This window comes from Monopterus albus, unplaced genomic scaffold (assembly GCF_001952655.1).
Source record: "Monopterus albus unplaced genomic scaffold, M_albus_1.0 scaffold40.1, whole genome shotgun sequence".
NCBI lineage: Eukaryota > Metazoa > Chordata > Actinopteri > Synbranchiformes > Synbranchidae > Monopterus > Monopterus albus.
Genome location: NW_018127920.1, coordinates 1,822,267 through 1,848,411, shown reverse-complemented (window position 1 = coordinate 1,848,411; position 26,145 = coordinate 1,822,267). Strand labels below are relative to the sequence as shown.

The 26,145-nt window shown below is 40.6% G+C and overlaps 1 protein-coding gene across 4 annotated transcripts in view; it reads right to left on the bottom strand.

Annotated features, from left to right (window-relative positions):
• The window catches only part of nr6a1a (nuclear receptor subfamily 6, group A, member 1a), a 101,529-nt gene extending 76,081 nt beyond the window's left edge, over window positions 1-25,448 (bottom strand). For 2 of the 4 annotated variants that reach the window (XM_020599248.1, XM_020599251.1), the window contains exons 1-2: window positions 25,387-25,448; window positions 23,984-24,277 (exon numbers count right to left, since the gene is read on the bottom strand). In XM_020599248.1, coding sequence (XP_020454904.1) covers window positions 23,984-24,050 — 67 coding nt within the window. In that variant the 5' untranslated portion in view covers window positions 24,051-24,277; window positions 25,387-25,448. Of the gene's footprint in view, window positions 1-23,983; window positions 24,278-24,533; window positions 24,616-25,386 lie in introns of those variants that run through there. The other 2 variants (XM_020599250.1, XM_020599249.1) reach the window with 2 other exon arrangements.
• Between the last annotated feature and the right edge of the window lie 697 nt (window positions 25,449-26,145).

Below are 26,145 nucleotides of genomic sequence, written 5' to 3'. Positions count from 1 at the left end.
ATAACCTCTGAGTGTGAAACACCCCGCAGTATCATCACAACCAGAACTAGACTTTACAACAGCTTTGTCCCTGCTGCAGTAAGACTGATGGCAAATACAAAAATGTGAGAATATATGTGCAATAACTCCTTACTAGACATGCGCTATAATAATACAAAAATGTTCCACAAGGTATTTTTGTAAGAGCATCTCATCAACAGTGTTCTCTTGGGGGACCTGAATAATAGCAGGACATTCTCTACCAAACAATGGAAACAGGCCTGAATATAAACTGTGTTTTAGTATGTTATAATCCATCACTACCTCACCAAGCGTAATGACATATCCAACTCCACCATGTGAATTACTAAGTGTGATGTTTGAAGTTCACTGAGAAAATACTATTACCCTATTTTTGTGTATTGCAGTTTTAATACTTTGTTGCCTTTATGTAACATTTTATTTTAAGACTAAGTGTTCTTTCTGGCTTTTGACTCCTTACCCGACTCCAAAGGAGAGCTGCACAAGAATTCCTATATGCCTAGACTGTCTGTTTATGCATAAATGGCAAATAAAAATCTTGACTTGACTTGACTTTTCCAGCTTCAGCAAATGAACAGCTGATAACATGTTCTAACCCACACCTCTAGTCTGGTTTGTAATCCAGGTTGGCTTACTCCTGCCTAGTTTGTATTGATGTCACTGACCTAGGGGTCCACATACAATGCACTGATTTTTGTGTATTAGTTAAGATTGTGTTTGTTCATTACTGTAACTTAGATGAAGATCTGACCAAAACTTCGACATGTCTATGATCCAGTTTTTAGATTTTACATATTATAAACAAGGTAAGATGTAAATCAGCATTAATTGCTGGCTGGCGTAATTAACAAACGAGGTGGAGGTTTCCTCCCATTTATGTGCTAGCTAGGCTAACCCCATTCACAGTAAAGACACCAGTCTTTAGTACTGTCTGAAAGACTGGAGTATTCTTTTGGCCAGCACTTCAAATACTCTACGTATACATCTTCCTGTGAAGTAAACCTTTGTGGCTGTACAAATAATAATACTGGTTGTTCAATTTATGACCCAAGACCTGAGTCAAGTTGGGTCCAAATTGTGGTCAGTCCAAACTAAATTTCATTGAACTGAACCTAAAACTTTCTTAGGAGGATCTTTGGAATTAGATTCATAGATATTCAACAGGTTAAAACATTGGCTTACTACACAGGAGGACACTGAATGTGGAAATATAGTTTATACATTTGTCTTTGAACCATAAAAATACATTTTAGTTTAAGACTTTACATTAGTTCTTATGACATTATGATGATTATGGATATAATAGGTAATACTAATTATTACTGACATAATCATATGAATTATTACCACTGTGGCTGATTGCCAACTGATCTAATTAAGTGCCTGGCACTGCCAGTCACTTAATTTGGTTGGGTTGGTGTACTCTCGATTTTTGGGTCTTTTCGGTTTGACCACATTTTGAATTGAGACTAATTAACCTCCGGTCTGGCTATGCTCAAGTCTCCCCTTGCATCGGATCTCTCCTTCTTGTTCTTCTTATTCAGGTCTGGGTAGGGTAATATTTTGTTGATATTAAGTATCTGATTTTTCTGCTGTTCACATGAACACGGTTCTTTTAAAATATGATAATCCTTCAGTTTTTTTTTGTTTTTTTTTTTTGCCTAAACCTAACTAAATCTGACACACAGAGGGCCAAAGCTGATTTTTTAATACAGGGCCTGACATATCATCGGACTACCACACAGGCCTATCCATCACCCCAGAACAATCTGCTTCAGATTGGTTACCCTCTTGCTGTTTCAGCTTTATTTTATACCCACTTTTTCCCCATCTTGTCTCCATCAGCAGCTTGGCCATCTGTGCAGCTGTCGTCTGGAGACACGGCGTCCACTTCTCACTTACACGGCGCCCGGCAAACTCCATCACTCACATCCAGACGGTGCACAGTGTGGGCTGTCGGTGCATCAGATCTCCCTGTCTGTGTCCGTGTACCACCCTGCTATCAACAGCTGTAGACCCCTGACCCGACACACGCCAGCTGCCCCCCTCCTCCTACATCCACCCCTGCCCCACAGTCAACACCGGCATATGTTCTCCCTGGAGCATACATCAACACACAAAAGTCTGTTCCAATGCACACGTGCCTTGCCCTGAACAGACGCACAATTATATTGAATAACACACATGCACTCAAGCACTATGTCTGTTAATTTGTAATCTCAAATCACTCATTTCAACTAACTAAGGATTACATAATTCATTTTCTCACTATGCTGCTTTATTGAAACATTATATTGGCAAAATGTCAACGTAAATGACCCTGCCATTGTTTAATGAGTTTAAACTCATTTAGGCAACCTTACATTACTGCCAACTGGTTTTGAAGCATGGTGCGGGTTTTTAATGGGTCAGTTCTAGCTATACTGGGTTTTGGTTTTATTTGACAAAGACTTAAAATATCTGTCTGAGATATTTGCCTCCGCTCAAAAATTACAGCAAATGGAGTTTCATTTGTGCTGTTAATTAATATAAAGAATCTATAGCAACGCTAGATACTCTGCACAACAGGACTTGTGTGCTAAATCTCAACATGTTAACGTGCTCATAACAACAATGCCAGCTGACCTGATGTTCATCATCTCAGTTTAGCATGCATCTTAGTTTTCTAATTAGCTCGAAACAAAAACTGCAGCTGGGAAAGTAGTTGTTAATAATTCATAAGCATTTGAAAAATTGAGTAGAATTCCTGAATAATATTTTATGGAAATCCATCCAATGGCTGTCCATCTGAACCAGAGAGGTTATTGATACTGCCAATAAAATGGCTAATAAAAAAAAAAAGTTACTTTTTTTAATTTCAGTATCTCTTCCCAGCAACATATTCATCTCCAGTGTAAACAGTTATTTTTGTAATTTTGGTGAAATGACCCTTTAAATGTTGAAAGTGTTTCTCATATCTTACAGGCAACAGCCTTTGTTCCTTTATTTGCATATTGTTTGAAAGAAATACTTGCTTGACATAGTTATTTTTCATTTAAAGAGCGACAAACCACAATACGGAATCACTGCTACAACGTTTGACAGATTTATGTTAGTGTAATGTAGTGAAGGCCTTTGAAATCACTCTGCTTTTACAACCTTATTGGTTAAATAAAAGCAGACATGATGTCCACTACAAGTTCCAGGTCTGTGCACTCGCACTGTACTGAAATTACTAGATATCTTTACTGCCTGGAAAGTACAATAACACATTTTATGTCTAATCCTATACAGCATACACTGGAAGTCAGTTTCTGCTATAATGCTCTTACAACAAAAGGCCAATGTCTGTACAAGAACAATTAGTCCTCCCACACACCATTTTCCAATTTTCTCTCAGCTCTTAGTAGTAATGTTTCTGAGATCAGGATTAAGCCTCGTTTCAGTCCATACTCCAAGGCTGCAGAGTTCACTGATAATGGAACAGCGGTAGAAAAGAATGGTGCTCTCCACTGTGTGGTCTCTGTTGCTAATCCTCATGACTTATTGACCATTATAGCCCGAGGCTGGGCAGGTTTCCAGCAGCCACCAATACAGCCGGAGCCTGCTCTGCTGTGGCCTATTGTGTGGTGACAAAGGAAGGCTGCATCTTTAACCTTTCACCTCTAAGACCTCCGCAACCTCTGGTGCAATCAGCTTCCCATCAAAATAACATACCACCTCTTGTCCCCTCTTCTCCCTTCTTGTAGATTGAGACATGCTATGCATGCACAACATGGCATTAACCACAAGTGGCTCAGGACTATACCAACCCTCCATCACAGAAGCTCTGAGCTCTTACAACTTACAGCTGACTGAATGGAAGATGGCATTTCTTTTCACATGAATTTACATCTGATTCAAGCACATTCTTAGCTCTGAAGCATTTCATCCATGGCTCTGTTATATCTGGCCAGGTAATCACAACCTGTTGAACCAAGCAGCAACTGCCACAGCTCTACGAGTAGAAATATCCTACTGCTTTCCCCCTAATGGCAGCTACATACACACAAGTATCAGTGAGATGAAAGTATGCCTTGGGTTTACACTTAAAAGGAAATGTCAATTAATCAAGATGTCAACAGAAAAAATTGGCTAATCTGCTACTGTTGTCTTCAGTTAATCATATCTGTCAATAATATCCAGTTACTGGCTCCAGTAACTGCCAGGATACAGTATGGGCAACGACTTTCGAATATTTGAATAGTCATTAAATGTTAGAAAAAAATAAATAATTCGACTATGGTTTTATCTTTTGTTTAGTTCTTTTGCTACAGCCATCAAGAAAACCAGTCACAATGGGATAAACTGTATGATCATAATGCATGTGAGCAGCAAAGTAGGTTTGACATGGTGAAAAGGTGTCTCTGACCATGGACGCATGGACAGCGCTCACAATTGAATCGTATGCGACAGTCACTTGTGTGGGTTGCAACAAAGCGGAAAAGTTATGGGAAATACCCGGAGACTTTCCATGGGAATTAACAGGAATTAATTGGAAATTTGGGGTCATTTATACAACCTGAATCATATAGAAACATTAATATAAATATTTCATTTCATAAGTAGACATGCATGCAAACTCAAGCAAATTTTATAAAATTAAATTTTTGATTTACATTTATTTCTGAGTAGAACTTTAATGTACTGTGTCACTGAACAACAAAAAAGCATGAATAAAAGACATGTTCCCTATGATTCCCCCCACCCCAATGTAAAATTATGCTAAAAATGTAAAAAGTCCCATTAAAAATGTAAAATGAAACCATTTTTTCAAACTTGTGGTTTCTGCATTTTCTCCCTCACAATCCTTTCAGGTCACCTCTTCCTGGACCTCATCAGCATCCTCCATGTCCACTTCTTAGCTACTATATAAAAACACTTTTTGTTTTTGTGTTTACCAGTGTTTATACCATAAATCAAATATAATCACCCCAGTAATATCATCAAACCTACTTGACTGGATGTAGTCCTTGGGCTCAAAAGCAGCGGTGTGGCTTCAGTAGTCCCGCTGTAGTGTGCAGGATTCTAGAAATCATCTTTACATGTGATTGAGAACTGCACAGTGCATGTAGGGGGTGTGACCTCAGTAGCACTGCAGTAAGTAGTGTGCTGAGTGCATGTGACTGAGAAATGTGTAGAAACTCAACTGAATTTGCATTAAATCTGATCCAAGATTATGCTACAAGTTTAAGCTCCCTGTTAAAGGCTAATAAGCAAATTTCCCATTTATTCCCATTAATTTCAATGGAAAGTTTCCAACTTCCATTCCTAGAATTTTGCAACCCTAGTCACTTGCCTTTATATAAACAACTGAAAAATCCAGAGTGTTGTTCTTCAGACTAGAGCAATGCTGGAGTGGCATACTGCTGAAAACCTAGTGAATGTGCTTTCCACTGCCACAGTACACAGCATGCACACTTACATATGGAGCTAGCCAACACAAAGTGAATGGACTGGGTATCTCAGCAGTCAAAAGGTAAGAGAAACCTGCAGGTCCTTATGTTTCTAAAGCTGGAAACAAATTAATTTTGATTGATGAAGGGCTTAAATGACTGAATATCAATATTATTGTCGACTCGCTTTCTTTTTATTCATGTTCTCTCAACTAATCAATTAATCAAATAATTGTTTTGGCACTAAAAAAAGTTGTGTATTTATAAAAGGCAAAGTTTGTCTCAGAGGGTTTTGCAGTCCGTTTGTATTCTTAAAGACCTGAGTCTGGTATGGAAAAAATACTCCAAACAATCTATAAAAACTTCCTCAGGAGAAAATATTATTACTGCTGACTATGGGTAAAATTATTCAATCAATCAATCAATCAATTAGTTTGTTAGTTGACCCACAGAAAAGTAATCGGCTACTATTTTGATAATCAATGAATCATTTAAGTCACTTACACAGTAAACAGGCAGACATTCTTTAGCTTCAGCCCCTTTATTTCACAGATTTTTTTTATTTGATATGAAATGTATTATGTTTAGCTTTAAAGTGCTGAGTGGGCAAACGAAGAGATTCAATCATTTTTCAATGTTTGCTGACTCAACAATTAATCAAGGAAAGAATTAGCAGATTATTCAATAGTGAGAATAATGGTGGCTGAAAGTACACAGAAATCCAAGCTTCAAAATGCACCTTAAGAAATAGACACCTGATGTCACAGGAGCCACATGCAGGTTTTCTCTACTAAGGGCAGAGACACACCAAGCAACTGAAACAACTAGCAGCAACGTAGGCCAACTGTTGTGTTACCTCATGTTGCCTTTGTCTGGGCCAGGCGGGTTGAAAAAGTGGCACCTGAACAAACCACACGACTACAGCCAGCAGCCGACTAGCACATATATTCTGCGCCTGCGTGAGAGAAATAACTCCCCCACCAGCAGGTGGTGGTATCTGTATTCACCATTCAGAAAGGGCAAGAAGAGCTAGAATGCAGAAATACAAGCTGTAAACAAAGCAGCTGTTGTTCAACAAAGCTGCTGTTTATAGCTGCTTCTAATCAAGAATATGTCTGATAAGAAGTTCCAGGCTGGAGGGGATCAAAAGGGGATGAATGATCTCAATAGATTTGACCATCCTCCTTTTCCTCCCCCTACACAATCACCCCTACTACAACCCACTTCCCTTGCACCCCCAATGCGCTGCCCCACACTCACACCCACCCCAATCTGCACAACCACCAATATACAGCTCCCCCCCCCATTGGTTCACATGCCAGCAGCCCAGCCTAGAAAGATCAAAGCAAAGAAGACCACAGGTCCAGATGGCATTAGCTCCAGGCTCCTTAAGTCCTGCGCAGATCAGCTGTGTGGGATCGTCGGGTACATGTGTGGTACCAGTGCTGAAGACATAGCACCTGAAGGACCTGAAGAGCTACAAGCCAGTTGCACTAACCATGTCTGCCCCCAGTGAGTTCATCTCTGGACCCACTTCAGTTTGCCTACCAGTCTGGCATCAGGGTGATTCCACAGGCACCAGTCTACAAGTCAGTTCTCTGTACTCTGTCATCCCATCTCTGATGAGGCCAACAATCACAGAGTCATCAGAGAATGTTTGAAGGCGAGTTTGTAGTATACAGGGTGAAGAGGAAAGGTGCCAGAACAGTTCCCTGTGGGGCCCCTGTGCTGTGAACTACAGTGTCAGACACAAAGTCCTGTGCCCTCACATACTGCAATCGGCTGGTGAGGTAGTCCAGAATACAGAAAACGGGGAAGACCAAAGAGTTGCTGATGGATTTCCAGATGCGCAGGCACCTCATTCCTTCACACCGGTGAAGGAATGAGGGAATGAACACAGAGAGTGGGCTCCTATAAGTACTGAGTGTTCCCCTCAACAATAAACTGAACTGGTCAAACAGCACTGACACAGTTTACAAGAAAGGCCAGAGCAGTCTCTACCTGTTGAGGAGATTAAGATCATTCAGAGTGTAGGAGACAATCCTGAGGACCTTCTTTGACACAGCAGCACCATCAGCCATCTTCTATGGAGTGGTCTGCTGGGGCAGCATCTCAACTTTTTTTGGAATGTGTTGCAGGCATCAGAATTGAAATGAGTGTTTATTTTAAACAAAGAATAAAACTGATGAGGTATCACATCGTTCTTCCAATATTTCATGGCATCATACCAACTAATGTGGCTAAACAGGAAAAAGACTGATAGCTATCTTGGTAACTGCAAGCAAACTGGGGGCCTGGGATGTCCTGTTGCCACTGAGTATATTTAACCTCTCTGCTCCATTTTATTTTTATATGCCACTATTACATGCCATTAACTGTGTGTCTCCTCTGTCCCGTAGTGTGTCCTCTCTCTCTCCCTGTACCTTTCTGCAGGTTGCCCTGGCTCTGGACCTCTACGTCTCTGATGAGCAGTCACCAGCCACATCAACCTGACCAGTGTTTGATTGTTTGTTGTGTCCTGTTGCTTTTCTTCTTTTGTCTCTCCTCTATCCACTCACCCCAACCGGTCGAGGTTTGTTGGGTTTTTCCAATATAATAATAATAATAATAATAATAACAATAACAATAACAACAACAACAATCATCATCATCATTATTATAAGGTCTAGAGCTTAGTTGGTAAAGTGCCCTGAGATGACTTTTGTTGTGAGTTGGCGATATACAAATACAGACTGAATTAAATTATCGAATCATATCCTATCAAATGACACTGCCGTCTCTGCCCTTGGTCTTTTGGTTGTGGAAGAAGAAAGGAGGTTGTGGAGGCAAAAAACAAGAAGAAACTGCACTAAACGGATGAAATCATGGATATGACAGTGACAAGCTGAAGGGGATTTCAAGAACATGTCTTTTCTCATGCACTGATTTGCTATGCTGAACAGCCAATCAGAGTGGTCTCTCTCCAGGTCAGATGCCAATTCAATGTGTTATAATCGAACAGAAAGCTGCAAACAGGGTCTGACTAGTGCCAACACTGTGGGACACACCAGGAAGACAAGCCACAACAGATGCTCATCAACAGTCCAGTGGTGGCTGAGTCAATCGTGGTGTACCACAGCCCTAAGATTTGAATTCACATGGCTCCACAAACCCAGGAATACGAATGTAAGTAAAGTAAATATGGCTCCTTTTCCAGTTTAAGTGAGGTAAGCTGTTTATTCATATACAGTAAAACTCTTTACTTTTTCCTCCTTCTCATAAGATGGATACATGGTGAGTGAATATTTCAATAACTAAAAAATATTCTGTTACTATGCAAATGGAGTGTGGGTGTGTGTGGTTGCCTTCTCTAAGCTTCAGTCCTGTAACAGACTGACAACCTGTCCAGGGTGTGCCCTGCCTCTCACCCCAATGAGAGCTGAGATTGGCTCCACCCCCCCGCAACCCTCTTCGGGATAAGATAGAATATCTATAGGATCTATAGGATCCATCCATTATCTATCCTATAGTGTTTGAACACAGTTGCTTCGTTCCATCCATCCATTATCCTCTGTCATCAGGCAGTGGTAATAAATAAAAAATGTGAATTTAAAAGAAGAACTGAGCTGCAATTGTTCATGATCATTTTGAGTCAAGAAACTACCAAACCAGAAAGCTTTATCCACAATAATCAGACACACAATGTTATACTCTTTCTTACCCAGTAGCCCACGTGCCTTGTGCTCATACTTTGTTTACAATGCCTAACCAATAAAAAAAAAGTTCTACTATAGTGTGTTTGAATAAACCTAGTTCCAATCGTGGTTGCGCCCTTAACACAACACCACCCCTTACACTCTAATGCAGCAGAAACCACATTCTTTACAAGAAGGTGCCATATGGCTGGACCTACCACAACGTAGAGGCTTCGACTGAGATTTACATGTAACAGATAGTGAATGTACACTAAGCCCCCCGAAGTTCCTGAAGCCATTAGCCCATAAATCCCTCGCCAGCATTCATGCAGCTCCTATCTCAGTTCATCGCTGTCCCCACCTTTCTGTCCCAGATGGTCAGAGTTCCACATGGCCAGTGGAGGCTAACACCAGCCTGTTATCTGAGAAAGTTGGCCTCTGTACTTGGCAGCCTGGCTGGCCCTGGGCCAGCCCCACTCATATCGGCACTACAACATTCATGTCACACCGAGGCAGGTCTGCTTTAAAACACAAGGCAGGACAGAAGTGGAAACCATGACAAAGAAATAAAGAAATCAGTTTAGAGGTTGAATGCAGATGCCACCACTGAAGCCTTAGTGAGGTCAAACTGTTTCTTTGAAGTTCCAATACACCCAGAGAGCTGCCCTGTTGCTGTGAACAATCCCATTAAGATAGTGCCAGTCCCTCTTTGACTGAGCAACAGCCTCCTGCTAATACAGACAGAAGAACTTTCTATTAGAATCTATTTCTGACAGCTAGCTGATGAGCCAATTTAATGTGTAAATGAATGAGTTTTAAATGACTAAATCTTGCTTACAATTGGGCTGTTAATTTAAACAAGAAATTCACCACAGCTCATATGAATGGTGTATCCTCACCCTGAAGGGACTTACTGTACTCTGCACTAATTAATAGCTCCAATTTTGTTTGATTTACAAAAGTGATTTGCTAAATCCAGATCCATTATTATGTGTGTGTTGCTGGTTCACCCATCCATCCATTATCAATACCACTTATCCCGTAGAGAGCTGATTGGGGGTTGGGGGGGTTTGACCCTAGTTGCCATTAGGCCAGAAGCAGGGTACACCCTGGATAGAGCACCAGTCTGGGGTGACTCACCGCATTTACAATAAAATATGTTCTATGCTACAGCTAGTGGTATCGCAAGACAGTTTTGGTTTTATTTGTCCAGATCTGAGTATGTGGGAAACACAGTGGACTTAAATGGAGTTTCATTTGTGGTGAGTACCTACTGAAAAAAAGAAAAACGAACACTGATTGAGTCAAATATCTCGAACCTAGGCAAATAAAATTCAACCTATCAGCACAGGTCCATCCCAGTAGCCTAATTCCAGACATCTGAATCACCAGACCAGCGATTCAAACAGGTCTCAAATGCTGCACCATTTGGTAGAAATTTCTATCACTTGGAGAAACAACTGACCAATTAGTGGTGTACAGGCAGGTTTAAAAAATATATAATGTAATTCCGCTATGTATCCAACCAGCTAGCCACATCTGTCAAAAGATGGAGGTGAAAGAAACGTGGCCACTAAAATGGCTGACAGCTATAAAGGAGACTGATCTAGATGTACTGGTTAATGTAACTCGACTTTATGAAATAGCAGCTGATGCTGCTGGCAGGGCAGATCACTTACTACTAAGTGGAGAGGACAAAACAAAAGCAATCCTAAACAGAAAATAGCTAACATGACTGTCATGGTATGGAAATATGAGAGGAAAGCTTCTTTCTCCATATCTTTTTTTCCTGCCGGTTATGTTCTCCATTCTGAAATTGTGAATTCTGAATTTTCTTATGAAAAAGCACTGCACACAAATATTCACTCAGTCTGCTAATATCACTGACCAGCATTTGTGCGTGGAAGAAAGTCTGGTCATGTATCCAGCAGCAGTTATATAGTGTCATTTACACACAGCTGCATCCAGTGCACAAAATCCATGATTTAGTTGATTTTTCACAGCTGGAAAACTGTATTCTCTTCCCACTACTACGCTGCTATTTCTCTCTTTAATTACAATAACTAATGGCTGGATGCACCCATCATAATGAGCTGATTTCAAGATATTCCTGAAAATGTAGGAAGCTGCTGGAGTAGACAGGACACAGAAGGTTCAGGGAAAGTGGACAAAGGAGGTGCAGTAGACGTCAACGAGAATGCACTACAGATTAATACTGAGCTTTTTATATACATTTGCTGTTTCTTTACATTAAAAAAGTAAATGTATTAATTGATTACTAATGACAGTGGGAAGGGGTTAAAGGGGGAGTGGGTATGATAGGAAGGGGAAAAGGAGGTAGAGGTTTCAGGAGGAGGGATGTTCCACTACCCTCCTGTTCCCATTTCTTTCCCCTCTTCTTCTTTGTTGTTCTGTCTTTTTTTCCTGTCACTTCTTTCTCTTCACTTCCCTTTGTTTCCTTCTCCACTTTCTCTTTGTCCTTCATCATCTTGACCAGCATTCTTTTTATTTTCTCCTCCTTTCTTATCACGTTTCCCTTCATTTTATTCTGCTCCTTTTTAATGTTGTTCTCCAACTGTTTTCCCTTTTGAGGAGCTCATCTTTTTGTTTAGGTGCTACCTGGCTCTGTCCCTTCTCCAAGAGGCCAATCTACTCCTTTAGAGCTGTGTGTTCCTCCTTGAGAGAATTGATCTGTTATTGCAGAGTACAGAGTGTTTGATTCATTTTCTTATTACAATCAAATTACTGTTAAGAACAGACTTGCAGAGGCTTCATCAAAGGAAAACTCATGAATCAAGGCATCACAGTGTTGGCCACCATAACTTATTACCACATAAAACAGACAAACGCTCTCTCGCTACATTCCTTCTGTAAGCAGCCATAACAAATGTTGTGAGGACATCATAGATGGAAAATAGTTCGTGAAATACACTTGTACAATACAGTTGTGGTTATGTGACATCAGCTCTCTGCTCAATCAATCAACTAACCAATCAACCCTCACAACTGTAAGATGGATGAGAGGAAGCAGCAGCCACAGATAGATCATTGTTTTCACTCGGCAGCAGGACAAAATGAATCCTGTGCTGGCCGAGAGGTCAGAGCAGGGAGGGCTGCTTTACCCCTTGGGCACCACTCGATCCTTCTCTACTCCAACAGAGACATCCATGCATGACAGTAAACAGTTTCAGTTTGTCTCAGGCAGCCTTGGGGTTATAACCAAGTGGAGAGGGGAGATGGTGCCACTGTTATGAGACCACCTGGCTGTAGCAGGGCTGTTGTTGGATTACTAGCTTCTGCTATCAAAACCTTATTGTTCCTTTATGGGCTCACTGTTGTCTTCTGTGGGTGTGCCACAGGTAAACCCTACATCAAGTACTGAAGCCTACTAACTATAAAGCAACAATCTTCAACATGTCAAACAGTCTGGAACCTGATTAGCAGCCTGTCCTCAAGTCTAGCTGTTGTCAGAGCCTCTAAGCGCTCCATGGTGGATATTACATATGACAGATTGTGAAGGAACTCAAGTGTTGGCTTCACAGGGTGTTTGGCGGTCATCCTGTTGACCTCTACACCTGACCCTTGACCTCGCCATGTAACACAGCTCAGTACAATGTCTACTCTGTCCTCCCTGCTGCTTCTGGGTGACAAAGCACCCAGCCCTGTGGTGCTGCTTCGCAGTGCCATTCAAGTTCACAGAGCATGGTTGTTGGTCACCTCCACAATCAAGGCCCTACTTGCCCTGTCACTCAGTTTGGTCAGACAGACTAGGAAGAGTCCTTGTGGTTTCAAACTACTTTCCTTTCATAGCTACCGAGGCCACTGTGCTGCTGGTAATAGTCAAAGCATTAGAAATGGTTTTATAACTTTGTCCTGATCTGTGCCTCACTACAACTTTAACACAGAGGTCTATAGAGAGTGCTCTGGACTTTATGGCTTGGTTTTTGTCCTGACATGAATTGTGGCACCATACGTACTGTATTTGGGGGCTTTTCCAGGACTCATAAGCCCCTTTTCCACTGCCTGGTACCGGCTCAACTTGACTTGTTTTATTTGTGTTTCCATCAGTCAAATGTTACGGATAGTTCATTCATTTTCTACCGCTTAGTCCCTGAACGGGGTCACGGGGGGGCGGAGCCAATCCCAGCAGGCAATCGGGCGAAGGCGGGGTACACCCTGGACAGGTCGCCAATCCATCGCAGGTTACGGATAGTACCTCGTACTATTTTTGGTATCACCTCCGTCGAGGTTCCAAGTGCGCAGAAGTGATACCAAATGGTGATGTGTAAACACTGCAGGCTAGTGAATGGTCAGAGAAATCGCATCATCAATGTATGAGACGTCCTGGAACTAAGACAGTGCATTTTTAAAAGCAACATTATTCTACGCTAACCGCCACTTGACTGTCATTACTGTACTAACTAAAAACAGCCACATACGGAGAATCAAGAACAGCATACCTTTGATGTGCTCCATTGTTACTGTGTCGGTGGCTGAAGACGTCATGGGAGTGAGGCGGTGTCGCTATGACAACCAGCTACACTGAGAGGCAGTGGAAAACCAAACACCCAGTACCAAAAGTGAGTAGAGTTGAGTCGAGTCGAACTGAACCGGTATAAAGGGTATAACAAAAAATAAACCACCGACCCTTTGCACAACTTTTCATATGCAGAATAGTCTTTACCAGCTTTTTAGATACGTTTTTTTTTTTTTTAAGTATTAATCATAATCTAAACTGTTCGGCTCGGCCATAACCCTCTCCTAAAGTCCATTATTGCAAATACGTTATTCATTTTATAAATACATACACAACTTTAAAGGAACAGTTCAGCATTTTGGGAAATAAGGTCATCTGCTTTCTTTCCAAGAATGAGATGAGAAAAAAAAATGTCAATCTCACATCTGTGAAGTATAGCTGGAGTCAGACTGAGGAAACTGCTAGACTGGTTTTGCCCAAGGTGAAAAGAAATGTCAACCAGGTGTCATCACAGTAAATTTCCCAAGTTTGGTACATTGGGACCACAGACAGACCCGTTATCAGGTGGTCCATGCTTTTTCAGGAGATAAATGGATAAGTGGTTATTCACTAAGAAATAGTTCCAACCAAAACTTAAAATTTAAACTATATATGTTACATTCTTCGAGTCTACAGTTTAAATGAACAAGTTGCTAGTGTGTGTAATTTTTTTCCTTCTTTCCCTTCGTTTCCAAACTATATGCTATAAACTAGGCTAATCACATTCAGAACCCAGAATGACAAAACATATTTCCCAAAACGTTGAAGTATTCCTTCATTCCAAAAATAAGTCAAACTGTACACTTGAAGATAAAAAAGGGAAGAAATCCAACAAGCAAGTGATATGTCAATGAATATTTTACTCTTTCCGTTGTGTACTTAGAAGCATGTGTTTAGGTGGAGTACTGTTACTGCCTTGCACACTAAGGAAGGGCATCTGCCTGAAACATCTGTGCAATGTAAGACTAAACGGTTAACTTATCGGAGTGCCGTCCTACTTTTCATCAAGTTATAATTTCCGAAAACAATGACAAATAAGCCTGTGTGGCTCAAAACACAATAATCCAATGGAAGTAAGGAAATACATATTAGTGGATTTAGAGTAAATACTGGGGAAATGTATAAAATAATTCAGATGATTTAGCACTTCAGACTTAAAAACTTCCCAGCAGGATAATGCACAGCTTATATTTAGTGCTTTACCAAGACTATTTTGAAATATTTACAAAATACTGCCAAAAAGAGGAGTTGTACCCCCTTATGTTAAAGCATACTTTCTCTTAATCATTAATGGTACACAATTTAAACTGATCGCTCATTTATATAGTATAGTTAAACCCTCTTTTGATTTAATGCTACTTGGCCACACTGCAGCCTTTAGAGTCAAAACAATGGGGTGAAGGCTGCTTTTTATTGCCTCTGAGACTTGTCATAGTGCAGCTGACAGTGTGTGTTATTTTAACCTACTGAATGTATGTCTTTATCTGTACTAATCCCAGTGGGCAGCTGGGCTGAGGGTCACGCTGTGGCCAGAGGGGCAGGGGCTCCATCAGCACTGCCTGACATGCTCAAAGAAGCCACTTCCCTTTCATCATACCAGGGGTCAGAGTTTTACTACCTCACAGAGGCAGTGCATGTACTGCGCTGTTTAAAACAGGCCTGTAGCAGCCACCTGATAATCATCATCTCACAAAACAACCCAAAAAAAAAGCAAACCAGAGGCATCTGCTTGTGGACGCCCCCCTCAGTCCTTACATTCAGTTGTACCTGACTTCTTATAAATCTCGTCTCAGACTACTTCACAGTAACACACTAGCATGCAGTTTTATTGAGAACTGGTTTGGAACTGATCATTTACTTTGAAAAAAATGTGGAATATTATACAGTATGTACAATTTTGATATTTAATAAAAAAAGTTTTTTTTAAATAAAAGATTATCTTGAAACTAGGAAAGGCTTCCGATAGTCAGTAGCGATGCCAGTTCGGGGATATTTGACATTTGAGGATCAGTGTCAGTAGCAATAAGGCCAGATTACTTTTAGTTTCAATATGTCAGATATTTAATGAACATTTACTGTAGGTAAATATAAGTACTGGATCAGAATTGGTATCAGCAGATACTTGATATTAAAGGACTTGAATCTGTATTGGGGCCAAAAAAACTAGATCGGGACATCTCTAATGTAAACATATGATAACTTAGCAACACTGTGGTTACATAACTGTACCATTCACTTAACAAGAAGTGTAACATGCAAAACATCAGCAATCTTTAGAATAGAAGTACTGGTTTAGCATTAGTTTCACACAGCCCCCCAGTGAGGAGAAAACATGAGTGAGGACAGGGTTAATCAATGTCACAGAGCACAGCGCAGCAGAATGGCAGTGGTTTAGGTTTGATAGCTAACTGCTGTAGTTTCTATCTGTGTCAGGGTCAGGCTAGGCTGATAATTGGTTCCTAAATCACAGTGTAAATGACAGACTGAAGAGGCTAGATTCTTAAATATCGACTTATATTTTCATTACACAAAGCAGCTGAAATCTGTCACTGCACTGATCATTTGCCTCCAAACAAACCACTCGATAAGGGATTTGAAAAGATTCAGATTTGATTCATTTTGAGTAAATATTGGTAACTTTTAAATGTAATTATCCATTCATTATCTCATTGGGTTAGAGGCAGGGTCCACCCCGGACAGGTCACCAGTCTATCACAGGGCTGATACACAGACCAACAACCACACTCACCCACAATCACTCCTACGAGCAATTTAATGTCACCAATCAACCTAAGCTGCATGTCTTTGGACTGTGGGAGGAAGCTGGAGTACCCAGAGAGAACCCACGCAGGCACTGGGAGAACTTGCAAACTCCACACAGAAAGCCCCTGGTTCGGCCGGGTCAAACCCGGAACCTTCTTGCTGTGAAGCGACAGTGTTAAACACTGCGTCACCATGCCACCATCCGCAATTATGAAAGTGCACTTTTTATATTACTTATCAATACAGAACAGTCCCCTCCATATAGAAAATGAGATAAAAGTAAATGCTGAGACACTAGGTCCCACTGGGTTTGTACCAGTACAATATAAGACTTCTTTCCTTGTCCAGTCCACTAGCAGTTACTTAATAACTTTGTCCAAAGTAAGACAGGAATATATTGTACATGCTGATCAGCTTCAAGCTTTAGAAGCAAAATTTTAAATGTGAAAACTTCATTAACAGTTTGTTTGTCTGAGACGTCACACCGAATTGCACAATTCTTTGAATCTTTCCCATCTGTAAGAGCCTCTTCGGCTTATGCTGGGATCAACAAAAATGACAAACAGCAGCATCCTCAAAGTTCAAAGTTCAAACGGTTCATATGATCATTTTTACAGTGTATACACATACTATACTTAATTTTGTGTCTATCACCTTCTACTGATAGAATCAGTCAAGTGATCAGTTAGACAACTGGAGGAAAATTTATTTTTTTTAAATGATTAAGTCATTTATAGAAAAAAAAAAAAAGATCTCCCAGTAAACTGAACACCTTTGGGTTGTGGATGTGACTTTAGACTATTTCCTGAGATTTTACAGAATAAACAGTAAATCCAAACCCTGGAAAACTCCGGACAGATTTATTGATAATGGAATGACTTGCTGTACGTAGCCTGAGCACGCCCACTCTGCCCTTTAGTGCTTTCACAACTGAGGAGCACTGCAGTTAAACACAGGAACTCAAGTGAGCAATCAGGGAATGTTTGCTCCTAACCATGTGCTTGTGTGTGCATGTTGAGGTAATGAGAACAGTAAGTGTTTAGCAGATTCCTGTTAAAAGAACAAGTGTACACAGTTCTGTGTGTATTGTTGGTGACTGTGAAATGACTGTGGTGACTGGTAATGCACTGAGGCTGCAGGGACTGCGCTTCACCGACCAGTCTCCTTCAACAGGGCTTCCACATCCAAACACTGGCGCCTTCTTTTCCAACCCGGCAGTGTCTTCTCTAATTCAATTATCCAGGTACATGACACCTAACTGTTATAACGGCAAACAGGAGGCCCTACTCTCCCCTCTAAAGTGAAAATAGGGTTTTTGAACTCAAACTGCTCAGCTGCTCTTTTATAACCCCCTGACAACTGCATCCTCCAGCGCTGTAGTTTCACAGGAAAGCCTACTCTACATACCAAGTTCAGTGTTTTACAGCTGCCTATAAACTCATCCTCCACCCAAATTCAAACTCAAATTGAAGACGTTTATGGCCTCCAGCTAGGCTACGTGTTGAACATCACAGAGGCCTGACAAAAGGATGGTCTGCAGATCGCCAGCGTCACTGTACCAACTGTCCCCCAGACTTAATGTATATTTCCCCTTATAATATGGTTTATGGCAGTGAGCTGCTTCCTCCCCCTCCTCCCCTGCAGGTCATTAGGAGCTGTTAAAGCCTCAGGTTTTGCCAGGATCAAGCTAGTAATCATCTCAGACCACAGCCTCACTGCCATCCCAGCCTGGAGCTCATGGATCAAGTGGAGGCTGTAAATACTTCCCTGGGTTACATGGAGGTCAGCAGAGAGTGGGCAATTAATGCTTCAAGAGCAACATCCTACTGACCCTGGTCACTGTTCCCATAGCGCTCGCTGCCACCTCCCCCATGTGTTCGTCACAGTTCACGCAACAACAAAAAACACAAGCACAGCCTCAGGGAAGAGCTCTGAGCTGGGTGAGAGCATGATTCTGCTGGAAGTCACAAAAATTAAAGGATGGAAATGTTCCAGAACTGATAAAAGGGCATTTAACAGTTATCAAAAGTGACCTGGAAACAGTAACATAAAAATTGTATTATATGACTTAATTTTTGTCTCTCCATCCTTCCATGGGTGATACATAAATGGAATTTAGTTTTTGAACACAGAGCAAGTCAGTCAGCAACAGATTAATGATTATTATCATTTTCAAACAAAAATGCCAAAACCAGGGTATTTTCTGCTTTTCTTAAATCATAATAAACTGAATATCTTTGAGTTTTGGCCCTTTGGCCAAAAAACAGGCGTGAAAAATTCTAGGAAACGGTGAGACACATTTAGCAGATTATACAATTCATCTATTAATCATGAAAATAATCAGACTAATCACGAATGATAAAATAATGAAAAGACTAAATGCTGGAAAGAGCTGATGAATGATGAGAATAGTTTTAAATGAATTAAATGACATGTTTAAATCAATTATTAGCCTATATATATATATATTAGCCTATACTCCCACACTTCATTCACAGTGCAAACACTACAGCCGTTTAGCGTTTGTAATGGCGGACATCCAGTTTAAAAACCAGGCAGCCAGTGGCCATTTACTCTGAGTATTAAGTACAGATGTAGCTGCACCCTCACACTATTTTACAAATCTAACATTAGTGGTATCTACAAAAAGGAGTCATATTAGAAGGGTGACTCCACACTGTGGACGTCAAGGGTCCCATTTCTTTCATTTTTATCACATTTTTATAAAGATGCATGTCATTTAATACTTTAGTAGTAAGTGCTATCAGAATTTAAAAGAAAAAAAAAATCACCTCATCCTGGTGCAGTACTTCTGCACTGATAATACATGTTTTTATGCAGAGGGACAAAACATTTCACATTAGTAAAGTTCAGGAGTTTGGAAAAAACACCAAAACTCAGACACTATTTTTGCACTAGTATCACAGATTTACAGTTTATCGGTTCATATCCAACCTGACTGAATGACTTACTAATGAGACAAGAGAACAGGAGGATTTGAAACTGACGTGCATGGGTTCAGTGTAGTGTTGTGTCGAGTGTGGGTTGCTGCCCTTCTATCATTGCTGTTGCATGCCCATCTGACTACCTTCATTCTGAGCCCACAAAACGTTAAGTTGCCGAGAAACAGCAGCATCATGGTGAAGGATAATCAGTCCCCAAACCTCTCGGAGACACGCAAGCCCTCCTCAGCAACACTGGCATCACTCCTCACAACCCTGCCGCCTTATAATGATCCAATTATGTACATATTAGTCTTTGAATGCGTCCTCACATCTTTCTAAAATATAGGTCCATTTGTTCCCCTGTGAACATGATGAAAAAGTCCAAAGTTCTAAAGATTATGTTTCCTTTTACTGCTACTCTTATTTCGCAGTAAAAAAAAAAAAAAAAGCTCAGTTAAGACTATGAAAGCCAAGATTAAATATGATGAACATGGATCTGAAATGGAGAAGTACAGTAAACCAAATGTAGTATCTAAATGACTAATCTGTTACTAAAATAGATTTAATCATCTCACATCAATCACACATTTCATCTTGTCTGAACTCAACAGCTACAATGACCAGTTCTGAGCTGGTCATACAGTAATAAACTAAAACAAACAAACAAACACAAGGAAGGAAATGATCACATTCTGAAAACATATTATCATCACATTTGTCATTATCAAGCTAAAGGTGGCCCTTCATTTTGAAATATATGACTTTTAGTCATATTCCAGTCCCTATGGTCAGAAGAGAATTGTAATTAAGTCCTTCAGAAAACCAAGGCATGTGAAAAGGAATGCCTATGAATTTTAGAGGAGTAAGAACAAAACATACCAGTTGTTTTAAAGGGATCAAAACCAAACAAAAAAGTGACAACAGTAGTTTCTGGCACAACGAATAATTCGACAAATAAGAAGGTGGTTAAATAAAGTGACAAGATTTTCAATGGATCAGTGTCTTGAAATACTTTTTAAGACAGAGTTTTTTTAAGTTAATGTTTCATTTGTTTGTGGCTACATAAGCTCCTTGAAACATTTCTGCTTGAAGTTTGATTCTTTAACAATGATTATTTTACTGTCATGTCAGTGCTATTTATTTATTTGTTTGTTTGTTTATTGCTTTTTATGCACCAGTGAAATGAAACCCAAAAGATCAGTACAACTCTAAATAATTAGTTTGGCCTGCTTTTTTATTGTTTGTTTGTTTTGTAGATAGAATACGTAACTCCAATAAATTCCAGGATCAGATGATCAAGCCTAAACCTTTACTTTTCTTTCACTGATCTCTGACATCTCCAGTACCTACAGGTCCTCGTTCTGATGACACTTTAAAAGCCTTTCATTCACCAAAACTAAGGCTTTAAAATGGTAGCGAAAAAACCATCTGCTGTGGAGCATACTGAGATAAATCACTTAGTTTGAAATGCTTATCAGCCAGGCAGAAGAGTTCCCCTGAACCTCAAATGATCTTGGAATGTCCTAAGATTTACGCCTTCATTTTACAACATTTGAAACTAGTGACAAATTAAAGTGCCACCTTTCAGTTTCCACTTAATTTTGCCTCAAATAAATAAATGAATTAATTAATCACCACAACAGGAGCCCAGTTGCTGATATTCCCTGTTTCAAGAATGTCAGTTGCCTAAAGAAACCCATTAATCTTACAGTTGCTTTAAGAAAAGGAACAGTTTAATCTTTTGTATGGAGCTACACAACCTGCAGAGCTAGTCCAAAACATATTTAGGTTGAATCAGGATTAGGCTTTCTTAAGTCTAATCTTATTTCACCACAAATTTGTTATTGCAATGATTTTTTTTTTTTTTTATTAATGCAGTTATCAGACTGGCTTAACATCATTCAGCAACCATTTTGATATTTGTTTCAAGCCTTTGTAAATGAAAAATGCCAATCATTCTCACAAATGTGAGGCTGTGCTGCTTTTCTCAGTACAATTACAAGCTAGAAACACCAGTCAAAACATCTCATCGTCACCTTGGACGGTGGGAAATTGGCAATTTTTAAACTGTTATTTGACATTTAATAGACCCAACAAATAACCTGCAAATGAACTGATAATGGAGCAGTTATTAGTTGCAACCCTAATTTGTTGTGTGTGCTAAATATTCTTATAGAATTTAACTTTGGTAACTTTCTAAGAATATTTCCATCAAAAACATTCAATGAATATGCTTTTCATACACGGACAAAAAGGGGGCCCACATGTAATTAGAAATTCAGGCTGAAGTCTGTTTTGGGAGGTTAAATTTAGGCCCAATTTATTTTATCCATGACATGATGGATCACATCTGCCTGCATGGCCCCCCACCCTCCTCCACTCGCCAGAAGCAGCCCCTCCTCCTCTACTGTATTCCTCCTGGCTCATCATTCAGGCTTCACAGCAGGGGGCTTTGCATCCTGTCTCTGCCCCACCCACTGCCAACCATCCCCTTCACCCTGCCCCAAGGGACAGGACAGGCCCCCTCCAAGCCAGAACAGGGGCTGACAAAGCACTCTCTTTCAGCCTATCTGCCCCACCGTGCCAGGCTGCAAACCCCTGAGGCCCAAACATGGATTTACACAAATAGTGAAAGCCCTCCACCCAACCTGTCTTCCTCCTTCTTTCTACTCCTTCTTCTTCCTCTGAATTCAATTGCATTAAAGAAAGAATACTTCAGTGAGCACAGAGAGTGTGTGTGTGTGTGTGTGTGTGTGTGTGTGTGGGATGGGGGGCAAATTCCTGGTCAATTCAAAGATCAATGGAAATTGAGTTTGTTCTTCAAACGTGACTGTGTCATCCAGAGGATGGAAGAAGGATTTGGTTGCTTTGTTTCTATCAAACAATGCGAACTGACAACAAGGCTTAAACAGCCAACACATCTGCACTTCAGTCTGTGGGTTCACCAGCTGGACTTTAACATCTGCCACACTGTCTTTCTTCTAAAGGCTGCAACTAAGGATTATATTCATTAATTCACCGACTGTTGTCTCAGTTAAGTGAAATGTAAAATAGTCAAAAGCCCAAAACATCTGCAATTTCTAAGACCAAAAACATTGTAAATCCTCAGGTTGAAGTACAGCGTGTAGAATTTTAGTCTGAAAATTATTTATACGATTAACTGATAATTATTTAAAAAGGCCATCCTCACCCAGACTCATTGTACTGTTAATAGATCAAGAAAATGACAGATATTCATGTTCTCCAATATATGAAAAGAATCCCAAGCTAAAGTGCTCTTCATTTGTTGAATCTTATTTTATCAAAAACAGGAAATGTTACTGAAATTGCTAATTATTCAAATTGGTGATTTGAAAATAAACTCGAGGGTTGATCAAACTTTTAAGAAACATCCTTTGTCCACTGGTTCATTCATTTATGTGTCTGTATTTTGTCATTTATGCATTGGTACTTCTTTACACTTTGCCATGAAAGATTTGAAACAATGAGACAATTGCTTTTGATTAGTTAAACTCAATTAACCTGTTGACTATTGTTTCAATTTGAATACTTTGTTCTTTTGTCCATTAAAATGCAGGGGGGGTGCCTGATGGTGATGTCAGCCACTTTATTTAAGATGCTCCATGTATACACCACGCTTACAGAACCACTAAACTTTTCTCGACATGACAAATCCATCCCTACTCCTGCAGGCCTTCTGCTATATTTATTACCAGTTAGCTCATTAATTCATCCCAGTGACACACGCAGACCTTCCAATCAGTGTCCGCATCAGTCAGGGTGAGTGTGCCCAGAGCAGGCACAGTCAGAGGAATTTTAATCTTGGAATGTCAATAGCCTAAATCTTCAGTCAGCCGCATGGGGGCACGATATGGGACTGGCGCCTGGGACAGACGCTGCTGCTACAAGGTATTGTGGGGCTTCCATTTGTTTGGACCTGGGAGATCCGTTGGTTACAGTGGAGATAAAGGTGAAAATCAACCGGCTGTAAACGCACCTTGTCTTCAGCCCATCTCTCCCGTCATGTGCAGCGCATGCACTTTGGGAACGAACGCACTAAAGGCTTCAGGGCGTTCTCCAAGTTCAAAAGTTCACCTTTTACGATCTCCCCGAGCTTGACTGGCCACCTCCAAATAAAAACATTCCGACCTCTGTTCTCAGTGAGCCCAGCTGCTATCACACACCTCAAGAAACAAACACTCAGGAATGATAATCATTTCAATCATTTCCACTGACGCTGGCGCACACTACATTCCAAATCCATTCTCTCGTGTGGCTGCAGGACATTCACGCCACTTGCTGACTAACATTTGATGGATTAAACCTCATTTCAGCAGATAGGCCTATAAATGAAGACAAATAGCCTTCTGGTTGCACATTGCGTTTGCCTTTCCTGTTTCCACTGAAGCCTATCTATAGTTTTGAGAAGGTGCTTTGAGAGAGGGTTGCAGTGCCTGTGAATGCTCACGCAGCAGTGGTGGATGCTCTGATAATGACAAATAATGGGAGCACGCTGTTATGCTTGGAGGTGTGGAAATGTGTAATCATCTCACTGACAGCAGCAGAGGGTCCGGGTCCGTGTGTGTGTGTGTGTGTGTGTGTGCGTGCGTGCGTGCGTGAGGACATGTATGCTCGGGGTTGTTTGCCTACCGCTGACGGACTTGGCGTTGTTTCCTTCAGTGTAGTCGAACCCATTCGTCCTCTTCTCTATCTCCATCCTCCTGCATGGGCTGATCCCGAGTCAGCCCGACGTCGCCACTCACCGCCACGAAAAACCTGCACACTGTTAATGATGATGAGATGACAGAAATGGAGATGCTGATAGTGCAGGGAAAAGGCTTGCGCTGCCGTGTCCCTGTGCTCAGCCTGTCTGGCTCAGTGCTCGAACCGACGTCCCAGGCTGAAGCCTTGTGCCTCCAGTTAGTGGGATGATGCGTTCAGGGACTGCGAGGACAGTGGGGAACAGCGGAATTTACATCCAATTCGAAAGCTGACTCAGTAACCTCACTGAATAATGTTCAAATGTTAAGCCAAAAAAGGAAAATACTCCCCCTTAAAATAAAAACTTAAAATCAAATCATTAATAGCAAGGTTAACTAATAAAAAAAATTACAATAAAATAAGAAGGTTACGGTTCAAAAATAATCTCAGCCACCACCACCACCACTACAAAAAACTGAGCCAAAATTAAACAGCTTACTTTTGTCCTAACTAATTAATACAGATGGCGATTTACATGATTTCTGTAAAGTTAGTAGAGTGGAATAAATAACTTTAGTGAATTTGCTGCATAGCTAGTCCTGTGCGTTTTTTAACACAACAGGCTAGAATAACATTTTATCATACTGCCTGAGGTATAAGTAGGCCTAAACTATTTAATTGTATAGGCTGACCTAATTGTAAGTCGGCTATATTTTAAGATAAGTATAAAAAGACGTGTTTTTTGGCATTTAATTATATGCAGTTATAGTTCAGTTTGGCTATTTCGTGTCCATTTGTCTGCTCTTCGGTATGATACGATATGGAGCAGTTATAGAATTATAGTTAAAGTGTTCTTATGCGTTAGTGTTGCTGACTTATGCTGGTGTGTTATCTGATGATGTTACTAATTTAATTGCTGTGCTGTGTTTTGGACCTTCAGTTTGGCTTGTATGTGTGAGACTGACCCTGAGGGAACAGTGATTCTTTATGCGGTTCTAAATAAATGACAGAGAAAGCAGTGTTGCATTGTGATCATTGTAAAAAGACACGTCCAGGCGATATCCAGAGTCGTGCGGTGTATTGGACCTGGAATAATCGCTAACCAAGATTAGCACAGGTGCTAGCGCCCTGCTAGCTGGTTTAGCTGTACCAGTGTAGCTAGTCTCTCTCCTCCACCCCGGGGGTCATTACATTATCTTATTAGCCTTTTCATTAGCTTATGCTACTTGCAAACTCATATTTGACAAGTAACAGTGCATGTAAAAAAGAAAACAGTGCACATTCCGCATTAGCACCAACTTTCATTCGTTTTCGAAATGAGGTTCTTCTTCTGTCGTGAGTGTGTAGCCTACCGGTCCGTACTGCCCTCCGGTGGTCACCCTGTGGCACTGACCTGTGTATGTTTTCACTTTGCTGACCTGCAGCGAGCTGCCTTCAGGTTCTCCCTTAAATAGTTTTAGAATGTCCTACGTGTTTCAACACTAAAGTCCATGACTGGAGTGAAGCCAGTGCATCTCATCTGGAATAGCTTAAACAGAAAAGCAGCAGCAGTCAGTGTGCCAACTCGTCAGCAGTCTAAATATTTGTTTTAATAGCGATATGTTGACATTGTTACGTTGGCATTAGGCTATTTGTAATTTTACAGTTTACATACTCCAGTATTAAATGATTTACACACAAAATTGCTTCACAATACAATCTATTATGTGCACATGATGAAGGGAGAAACATATGAAAACGGGATTATCAAACAGCCTACAGGATAGGCAGTGACAAGGATAATCAACATATGGAATGTTATGTCTTGGGGATCTGAGAATAATGCGAGAATAATGTGTACTGAGTAGTATAATTAAAAATTGCTCCAAACAGTCTCATGTTAAAGTCTGTGTAGCCTAACAATTTTATTAGCCTGTAAGATAAGGTGCTGTTAATTACACGTAGTAGGTATTCCACAGGAAAGGATTGGACTACCAATAACGCATTGCCATTTGTTTTGGGGCATATATGCCTATAGAAATACTGATGTGCGGGGCAAATAAATTAGATTTTGTGTCCAGTCTCTGAGCAGCACGTTTCCGAACTGTGACGGAGTTGCAAGGTAAATATTG